This window comes from Chanos chanos, chromosome 7 (assembly GCF_902362185.1).
Source record: "Chanos chanos chromosome 7, fChaCha1.1, whole genome shotgun sequence".
Classification (NCBI taxonomy): Eukaryota; Metazoa; Chordata; class Actinopteri; order Gonorynchiformes; family Chanidae; genus Chanos; species Chanos chanos.
The window spans coordinates 36,364,672-36,375,489 of record NC_044501.1 but is presented as its reverse complement, the minus strand read 5'-3'; the positions used below and the strand labels follow the sequence as shown (position 1 = coordinate 36,375,489).

Genomic DNA, 10,818 nt, shown 5'->3' with positions numbered 1-10,818 from the left:
ATATTCTGCATTCAGCTTTAGTTTATGATATTCACAGTCTATAAACAATCTTTGAAACTGTAGCATCTTTTGTTATCTTTGTTTCTAACACACACACACACACACACACACACACACATACACACACACACAAAGATTAATTCATGCATACACAGCAACACATTCTGCTTTCAGCGTCTCTCATTAACACTCACGTTAAATGTGAATGGAAACATTTGACTTCCATCACGGTGGGCAGGAGAGGAGGTTTTAAATGCATTAGGTTAACGTGACGGATATTATTATCATTATTACAATCTCTGATCAAATACACACAAAGTCTCTGGAATAACATTCATGTAACAGACTCTGGCTTTGATATTTTTTTTCGGTCATTCAGAGAAATGACTGTTGTTTGATCGTTGGCAAAGATGTCGGCATCTTGGCATGTTGGTTCTGTTCTACAAAATATTCTTTGCAAATTTACACCTATAAAAATTCAGAAAGAGCCAGTAAAATCAAAGCTAATGGAGTGTTGATAAGGCCCTGAGCCCTTCACACTTCACACAAATCGCCCTCTTTTTTTCAACGAGAGATGGGAAATGTCTCCTTTGTGTATCTCCGCCGCCTTCTCGGCGTTTCCTGTTACCTCGCGCACAGCAAAAGATCCCTAATCGTGCCCCCCGCCACCCCCCCTTCCTCTTCGTCTACTTATACTTCCATTTCCGACTGGTCTCCTTCCATTATAAGATGCTAATTCCACAATCAGAATGGTCTCATTGTTCGCTGGCGGAGGCCTGCGGCTCGCGGAATAGCGGAGCGGTACAAGCGGGTTGTAATTAGGTTTAAATAATGTCGGGGGGCAGAGTCGGTGATAGAGGTTAATAGTGAAACACGGTGTGCGGGATGTTTTCCCGTACAACGCGCCTAATTCACTTTTGCGCATGAGTCCCCGCTAAACTGAATCGTTTTTTTATTCTATCGTTCTTCTTTTTTTTTTTTTCCTCGTTAATCTCCCCGTTCACGGGACCCCTCCATCACGCAACCAAGTCTTCCCCACTGAATGTAAGGAAATGCTGAACACTTAGTTTCTCTATCCAGCAATTCGGAGGTCCAAACCTTTAGAATCCAGCTGACGTCGCGTCAATGCGAGTTACAGAAAAACCCACTCAGATACCAGTATTTCCCTCAACTCAGCACTGAATCTATAATTTCTAGTGAAGATACAATTGGGGCTAAGGGAGAGTGGTTACTTAGATAACATGAACCTAAAGATAAAACTCAGACACCAAAATTTCTAACAGCTCAGCACTGAATCTAACATTCTTACTGAAGATACAGCTGGGGGACAAGGGAGAGTACCTACAATGATAACTTGAACCCACAGATAAAAAACAAAACAAAACAAAAAAACAACAACTATCCAATAAGACAGCAGCCATGAAACACTTTTGGCTCAAGTCTTATGGTAAAATAAGCGAAATATGTAATGTTGAAATGAACTCAAATGCTCAAAGCAAAATAATGGGTCGCTCGCGTATCGTATTTTTGGCAAGGAAACAATTTGGCACAGCAGGTGAGTGCAGACTGACCCTGCGAACCCACAGGGGCATTTCATGGGTGTTGGGGGAGCGGTGGTGGAGGTTGAGCACCACCACGCTGAGGATGACGGAGAAGGTGACCAGGATCATAGTGAACATGAGGTAGTTGACGATGATGGGAACCCCCAGAGAAGTTTCTGGAACTTTGTCCGCCAGCAGCAATAGGAACACAGTGAGGGTCAGCAGAACATTAATGGACAGGCCCATCTTCTCTCCTGTACACACACACACACACACACACAAAGGACTAGGTCAGAATGGCAGAAGAATTAGCAGGCATGACATGACAGCTGCACACACATATGCTCACACACAAACACACCCCCGGTCAACCTGTCCTTTCCCTTGTGTTTTTACATAAAGCACGCTGAGCACCGGTGTCCTGACGAGGCTAAACGTGTGTGGAGAGATCTATAGAACCGACCGTGCCGTGAGAGGTGTCGTTCACCCCTTAATGATTTATAAATGTACTATTACAGAGGGAAAGGAATTGATTCTGTGGTTTAATGCTAGCTGGCCCATGTTAAGGCAGAAGTAATGAATCTAATGGGAGCTTCATTATCTTGCCAGACACACACACACACACACACACGCACACACACAAAACACTACACTGTGAAACTTAAAATGACCAACAGCTCTAATGCATTGATTCACTCCGACACGCTCGGTTTACACTAACACAAACACGCGTAAGGCGGGTAATTTCACGGCACGCTAGATCTCCCTTACCTTACCTCACCGCGCTCTCAACAAAAAAACCCTTCACTTTAGTAGCAACGCTTACACAACATGTTAGTAAATGGACAGTTTTTGGTAGAGGGACGTGCGGCGTTCGCTCGCGGGGGGGGGGGGGGGGGGGGGGGCGATCCCGTCTCTCACCGGCGTCGGGAGGCAGGTAGAAGTTGAAGATAGCGATGACGGTGATGAGGATGCAGGGCAGGATGATGTTGAAAACGTAGTACAATGGCTTCCTCTCTATAATCAGGTAAAAGGTGATGTCCTCATACAGGTCGTCACGCACGTTCTTCCTCGTGGGCTGGTGTCGGATGTACCACTCGCCGCTTTCTGGGGATCGAACAGACAAGACTTGATTTGTTTGCGTGCATGTGTGCGTGCGTGTGTCTGGAACTGTGAGAGGGACAAACAACAAGACAGTTGGTGAGCCGTCTATCCAGTATGTTTAGTTTGTGTGTGTGTGTGTGTGTGTGTGTGTGTTCACAGTAAAATTGTATTTGGTATGTCCTAAAGTTCTTTTATCTTCTCTTGGATTCAGATTTGAAGGACAACTGAATCTAAATTGTACCACCCACCCACTGTATCCTGGGTCAGAAAGACTGAACTATATGCAAAGAAATTCTTAGGCAAAGCTATATCTACATAAAACTAGTATTTCGAATCCTCCGAGCGCTAAAAAAAAATAAATTCTTAAATGTTTTATTCATCCCTCAAAATATGCACATAATTCTCTATGTGCTAGGAAACTTTTGATGCAAGTTTGATGAGTGTCGGAGGTGTGCGCGGCCTGTCCTGACCGGGAGCCAGAGGAGTGTGGTGGAACGGGTGGTTGTGAGTTTGTCCAGTGCTGCTTTGGGTGGCTTTGATCTGGGAGCATCGGAGAAGAGTTTACCACTGAAGCTTGTGTCAAAGATGATCTCGCGGATCTCCCTCCCCTTCTTATCCAGAGCGGGCTGCAGGTCCACCTCAGAGGCGTCATACGTGTAAGACCGGAAGACCATGGTGCAGTTCTGCCAGTCAAACGGAAAGTATGTCACCTGAAATGAGAGACAGGTGAGTGAGCGTGTGTGAGTGCGTGTGTATGTGTGTGAGAGTGTGCGTGTGTGTGAGTGTGCGCGCGTGTGTGTGGAGAGACCGTGAGAAGACATGGGATTTATGTGTGGGTGAGAAATTTGGTGATGTTGTATGTGGGAGGTGGGGAGAGTAGGAAGTGTGTGTGTGTGTGTGTGTGTGTGTACACAAGATGAAAGAAAACACACTGACAGTGATGAGTCTGGCTTCCCTGACTTGTATTACTGTGTCTTTCAGACCATCCTTTAGTCATTTGCCTTGTAAAGGCTTCTGTGTTGTGTTGCAATGCATACGCGCGCGCGCACACACACACAGACACACACACACACACACACACACACACACACACACACACACACACACACACACACACACACAAACAGACACTCCCACACACACACACCACAATAAGACGACACATCAAACACTGAAAACTAGAGCAAGGCCAAACAAAAGGCTGAATATAAATGAAGGATAAAAAAAGATGAGAAAAAAAAAAGGAAAGGGAGAGGGTTTATCAGAAGGTACAGACTTTGAATTACACCCCCACAGACGAGTACAGGAGGAAGTGTGCTTCATTTCAACTATGGGGTGAGGTTTGGGTGAAGTTTCCAATGAGTTCGGAGTTTCGGAACGTCAAATAACAAACAGACAAACAAACAGACAAATATGAACCATCTTCTGAAAAGTGTGCTTCACGTCCCAAGAACAGCCCTAGCAATAACGGCCAGAAAAAACACTGACAACTGATTTCCCCAGAAGATACATTTATAAAATGAATACGATTTTTGCCAAGCTAACTAGTATTTTTCTAACATTTTCTAAAAAATGACTCATCTGGTTGATGTTACTGCCATGGGAAGTCATTTATTCCTTGAAATTCAACCCGCGAACACATGGCTTTCGAAACCACTGATTCTGCATTTCGGGGGCTTACCTTTACCCCGCAGGAGCTGCGATACAGGGCAGGGGGGGTCCAGGTCACTGTGCCGTTGCTGTAGACCTGCACGTGGACGCGTAGAGCCACGTCAAACACCCCGTCGTTACTACGGAGACACGAAACGGATGCCGTGACAACAGAGACAAACAGTCCATCACTTCACGGTTTGCCACATCAACGGTCGTAAAAGAGTTTACCTGCAGATTAATCTGGCATATATATAAAAAAAAAGGGGGGTTCAAAAATAAATAATATAATCTGTTTCTGAGCTTTGCTATAGCAGTAAAAGCCACAATTAAAATAGTACAAACAATTAAAACTTTAAAACCCAAACCCAGCCAAGCCTGGAGCGATGGAGTGGGAAAAAAAAAAATGCAAACTCAGATTCGTCATATCAATATTACAACTGCACTCTTGTGCAAAGCCACATCAATCAAAGCAAAGGGGGAGAAAACCAAAACAATTTTAGCTGAATAATCATTGTCGAATCTGCTGAGAATCACATATTGGGTATTGAACACACCCTGGGAGCTCCACAGCGGAATCATGGGGGTCAGTGAGTATCGGTTCATAGCCATAGATATTCAATAGCGTGTCTTTGCACGGGCAGAGTTCTTACCGCATTCCCTAATGAAACGCGCCTCGGACCGATTCAGCCTGATGATATTTAACGCTATCGCAAGCAACCCTGGCAACGGGGACGTTTCCGACCTTGGAGGTCGTGCCTGGAGTGTTAAGGTCGCCGGCTCGGTACTCCGTTACCCGTGGTGTCATCGAAATGATAAAAAACTACGGCGTCTGGGCCCTTTGGGTAGGATGATGTTTTGTTGAGAAGAACGAGGCAAAAGTACGGCCAAATCGTGACACTCTTTTCTCGAGTTCAATAGAAACTGTAGTATTGTGCTCAGGCTTATGTTTGCACAGTAACATCATCGATCTCTTTGTTTAAAGCATAATTCGCTGAAAAATAGTTCTGAAGGGCCAGGCTGTAAAATATAGCCCTAATTTCAAAGTAATTAGTCATAGGAGAGAGAATAAAAATATGGTCTGACTCATTAATGCACGGGAATAGAAAATAAAAAGCAAACCCTTCTGTTATTAGTGCTTATGTGGAGAGAGAGAGAGAGAGAGAGAGAGAGAGAGAGAGAGAAGAGACATAGATCTGAGGCAGATACTGGGAGACATTATGTTCGACTCTGTTTCCTCTCTCTGCCTTTGATTGAGGGCGTGTAGAGCCAAAATGGCGGTGCGGTGCCAGCAGTGCGGTTACTGGAGAGCCATGCTGTTTAATTGCCTATAAAACAGTGATGAATGGAACAGGGGGGATATTTACAGCACAGCTAATGGGAGGCAGCATCCACGCACACACTGTTCATTCCAGAAAACCACACTCTGTGTGTGTGTGTGTTCATTCTCTATTATTGCTATATATAACGTCCTTCACATTGAACACTAACGTAAAGGTTACCGCATCTGCTGCAAACTTTGCAAAGCTGTTTCTGGACCCAAAAGAACTTGTAACGTACGTCCAAAACAGGCGCCGGCACAAAGGCAAAACTGGTTAGACACACACACACACACACACGTGCAAACACACAAGCGTGCACACACTCACTTGTTGATGAGGACAATGTCAGGGAGCCATACTTTCCCCGCTGGGATTCGTAACACATCGACGTTGGAATAGTCTCTGGGGTTCCAGGAAAGACGGTGATCTTTCCACTCCTTTAGAACCACAAATTGCATATGTGTGTGTGTGTGTGTGTGTGTGTGAGCGAAAGACATAGAGAGACAAAGATGGAGAACAGAGAGAGTCTTAGTCTACGCACAAACAAATAATACCACAGATACACAAAGACGGCGAAGAGGAAAAAAAAAAAAAGGGTAGCGGAGTCACGGGAGGACAGAGCCAGACGCAAACAGGAAGGGACATCTCCGAAATTAGAAATACAACTGCTTCATCATTTCATCATATTATTTCCAATTTCTCATCTTACGCCATTAATTACACTCAACGCAATATCTCTGTGCGTTTATCTGTGGATAATCGCACCGACATTAGCATAATTTTTCATTTTGCATAAATTGCTTTGTATTACTCTTCACGTTTGTAAAGGCTGCACATGTGATGCGTAGACGCGTGGTCTGAGAGAGTGAGAGAGAAGTGAGAGAGAAAGGTATTTCAACCTGTAGTTATGCGCAAGTGTTTGTTTTGGGGTTGTTGTTTTTTTTCTCTTTTTATGCAAATGAAGCTGTCCAACTCTGCGTTGTGCTTGATATAACTTGAAGCAAAAAAAAAAAAAAATTCAAAGGGATACAAACAAACAGAACAAAAAAAAGAGTCCCTGGAGAATGTATGGTATTCTAACATCACCGTTAACACACTTACCATGTTCATAATTACGATCGTGTTCATCTCTTCGTCTTTCATGTTCTGTCAGAAACAAAAGAAAACCAAAAGCGGATTGATACGCTGAATTATCATGGGGGAGGTTTGTTTTCACAAACAGGGATGGGGAATTTGTTTTAAATTTGATGGGTACATACATTAAGAAGAACTACTTTTTTTTTTTTTTTAAATGTGTTAAATATGTCAACATAGCCAGAGGGAAAAACAGAGACGGGTCTGTAACCAATTCAAGATGTATGAGATAAACCAAATTTGAACATTTTCATGTAAAAATATGATATTGTACCATACTATGATAGTTGTTGCAATCCAGTTTTCTGAAGTTAAACTAATTCAACAAAGCATATAGACATTTATGAAGATTGAAATGTATAAAAGGTGCAGAGAGCAGGTGTTTTTGTTTTGTTTTGTTTTTTTGGGGGGGGTGGATAACGGGACAATCTTCTTCTTTCGGGGGGCTGGGAACAGGTCAGAATTCTGTCCCCGCTCCTCCATTCGGAACAGAGGGGGCAGGGATTGTTTAGACAGGACGTAGGCACCCAGGGTACACTGGCGAACAGACCAGGCTATTTAAAACCAGTACAGGAATGCTAGGGAGACAGCTGCCCTTGCCTCAGTACACAACATACTGGGGGAAGGGTTTTAACTGGGAAGCGTGGAGGTAGCCTCTTACTGCTCAAAAACAACCGGTTTGAAATAACTATGTTTATATATGCATACATGATGTACAGATAGGTTTAACTTTCTTTAAGATCTGATTTAATGTTATGACTCGTTGGGGAGTACAGTAGCGTGTAGCAGAGTTGGTACTGGATCAGTTTTCAAAGAGAATGCAGAGATGGACATGTGACTTCCTGTGCAAGAGTGTGAAAGAAACCTTGATGGGAAGGGTGTGTGTGTGTGTGTGTGTGAATGTGAATGTGCGGTGTGTGTGTGTCACCTGAAACTGGTTATTAAAACCCAGTGACAGGAAATAGATAATACAGTGAGCCAATATGGAAGACAGAACTTTACACTGTTGAATCATACAGTGAATTAAACACATTACAGTGCTGCTATCCAAATGGATATACTCACTGGGTTAAGCTGCACACCTTATCCAAAATTACACAGCTTTAAAATGACCCTGTTAGGGAAGCCTGTAAAGTACGCAGCGTACAATCCACCAAAATCCTTGAGATTCAGAGTTTGTAATTACACAGCTTAAATCTTTCTGAATCGAATGTCAGTCTCCAGAAAGGATCTTTAAATGCAGCTCATTTAACAGCTATAAATATCTTCCTGTGAATAGATCAGAACTGGAGTGATCCAAGTGTTTTGGACATCTCTTGGATTAGGTGTTCCCTATTTAGCACAAAGACAGGGCCTGTGATATAATAGCAAAATGTGTGTGTGTGTGTGCGTGTGCATGCGTGTGGGTGTGTGTTTGTCTAGGACTTTACCAAGCCAACGAAGGAGGCCAAGGTCATGCCCACCCTGACAACGACCTTGCCCGTCGCCGTCTCTGCTGGACGCACTTTCAGGTTGTACGAAGAGAACAGTTTCTTCATCAGCGTGTTCTCAACTTCGGATGCCCCTTGAAAAAAGATCACAGTCTTCCTCAGCAATCCTTTATGTATAAACACTCATAAACACTCACCAAAGGCAGATTAACTTACTGTTAAGCAGAAAGAGACATTTGAGAAATGATGAATTTGCTTGAGAATGTCCAGTATATTGCTTAAGCACATTACCGCACACAAGCTTACCCTTATCCTTGTAATCAAATCTTCCATTTTCCTAATAGCGTTCATATTTTAAGCAGTTACGTAACATTTCCTCCTGACAAACGCAAGCGGGAGAGAGCTGAAAGCTGATTGGACGGGACGAAAGCCCCTGAGGCCTTGACTACGCGACCCCAAGCTTCCATCACGGTAGAGCTGAATTTATCTTGTGTTTCACTCCTGCTGATGTTTTTATGCATCACTCTTGTTTTTCCTCTCTCGAAGGTTAGCAGCCATTTATAAGCAGCAGTTCTGGTGGCACCACATTCATCAAATCTCATGGAGCACAGGCCCTGTAGGATCTGTTTCTGACAAGAACTAATGAGACGCCATCACCCGAAAACACCGCCTCCATTAGCAAGCCCATTGGATAGCCTGCAGTGTGTGGGCTGATGAACAAACATCAAACAGCTAGTTAAGCTAAACTTTACCAGTTTATAATCCTCAGGGTGGTTTTTGACTAGAAGGACACATAGCGAGTTAATATCTTATTTTATAGAAGAAGAAAGCGAGAGAGGAAGAAGGAGAAGAGAGAGAGAGAGAGAGAGAGAGAGAGAGAAGGAATCTGAAGAAAATAAAGGAGAATGGGTTTCATTTATTTTTCATGCAGGGAACTAAATGAAGCTTTACAAAGATTTGCCATCTGCTGCGGCAGCGGTAACAGGGCGGTCCCCTTCCTTTTTACAAATGATCCACTGAGCAACTGGCAAATAATTACCACAATTAACCTCTCTGAAACAGCTCTAAATTAACCTCTCTGAAAAAAAACCCCCTCTTAATTAACCTCTTGGAAACACCTCTAAATTAACTTCTCATTTAAAGAAGTTGGAGAATCGGAGTTTAACTTCATTCATTGTTTTCCCAGGAACATCGCTCTAAACTGACACCACACAGGGCATGCTCTGAGAAGACCGTGTCCAGAGTTAACGTTGAGTTTAGCATAATTTTGGTCGCAGTGTGTCGTGTTGATTAAATAACTTCAAGTCAGCGGTGTGAGGAATTAAGAACAACTTTTGCTGCACTTGACATATTTTTTTAAATGCGAGTAGCAGCAGAGTTGCAAAAACTGTTTTCAAAACAGAGTATGGTTACGTATGTAGAATATTAATATGGAGTTAAGATATTTTCTGCTGTTGGCTGTAGCACCGTATTGTCTCGATCGCCTAAAAATGTATTCGCCGACTCAGATTTAAGAGTTCTCAAATAATTAGCGGTGACTCCTCATTAAAGGAAAAGTTTATGAAGCATTTGAGGCTTTCATTCTGTATCCTTGAAGCAACAAGTTAATCATCTTTAAAAGATTCTGGAGAGAAATGTTTTAATACCTGGACATAAGAGAGCGGTATGTCTAGAGCGGCGCTCTCGCGGTAATACAGTGGCCGATTGTTTCCTTGCCTATCATTAATTTTTAAACACCTGTTTTCTGAAAGCTGAAATAAGCACAAATACATATTAGCTGAGGACTCTTACGAAAACAATGCAAGTTTCGTACAAGAATCACCAGACTTTCAGAGCTTACCTCCAATTACGCATAGGCCACAGAGGCAACAGGTAAAGAGGAAACAGTCCAGAGCCCTCATTGTGACCCGCTGGAAAGAATCGCTATAATATTTTCATAAACTTTTAGCTATGATCTAATAATCCTCTGCTGTCGTTTAAAACTCCACGGTGGAGTATAGTCCGTCAGCCCAAGCCTCTTGTTTAGACACAACGGTCGAATTACACTCGTGCATTGGGGAGCGCGTGCGCAACGCAAAGGAGTACCCGCGCCACTCTGATCCATCCGGCTGCAAGTTTAAGCCCGAACAACGGCAACCTTTGCTGCAAGACTGGACTTCTTGTTATCTTCTTGGAAACATTTGGCGAACCAATGTACAACCAAAGGCTGAAGTTTGTCATACTGCTGTAATAAATGGAGACAGCTACCGCCGATCTGTCGCTGAAAAACAAATTGCCAGATGTAAATCAGAAATCAGTGAGAAATTTATTTAAAAGTTCTGGTTTACCTAACAGTAGCTAAATGTAGTGACTTGGCAACAGAATTGTCATTCATTATGTTTGGCAGGAATATGATTGAACGATGAAATGCAGAAAGGGCTGTGAGAGAGAGAGAAAAAAAAGAATATTCAACAAAATATTCAGCTGACAGGAGGGAAGGGGAACTGGAGCAGCCAATAATCAGGAGCTCAAAGTCAAAATCATTAAAAAATCACCGTCAAATGATAGTCATTCTGAAATATTAAACGGAGCCATTAATTTGAATTACAGTTACAGTCTTGTCATGAATAAAAAGTTCACATAAAAAAAAGGGAAATT

The 10,818-nt window shown here is 42.9% G+C and overlaps 1 protein-coding gene across 1 annotated transcript in view; it reads right to left on the bottom strand.

Annotated features, from left to right (window-relative positions):
* Nucleotides 1–10,082, bottom strand: part of chrnb1 (cholinergic receptor, nicotinic, beta 1 (muscle)) — a 15,876-nt gene extending 5,794 nt beyond the window's left edge. The window contains exons 1-8 of the mRNA XM_030780543.1: nucleotides 10,022–10,082; nucleotides 8,182–8,315; nucleotides 6,719–6,763; nucleotides 5,945–6,054; nucleotides 4,327–4,435; nucleotides 3,211–3,355; nucleotides 2,463–2,648; nucleotides 1,572–1,795 (exon numbers count right to left, since the gene is read on the bottom strand). Of these exons, the coding sequence (XP_030636403.1) occupies nucleotides 1,572–1,795; nucleotides 2,463–2,648; nucleotides 3,211–3,355; nucleotides 4,327–4,435; nucleotides 5,945–6,054; nucleotides 6,719–6,763; nucleotides 8,182–8,315; nucleotides 10,022–10,082 (1,014 nt within the window). The remainder of the gene's footprint in view (nucleotides 1–1,571; nucleotides 1,796–2,462; nucleotides 2,649–3,210; nucleotides 3,356–4,326; nucleotides 4,436–5,944; nucleotides 6,055–6,718; nucleotides 6,764–8,181; nucleotides 8,316–10,021) is intronic.
* Nucleotides 10,083–10,818: the final 736 nt, after the last annotated feature.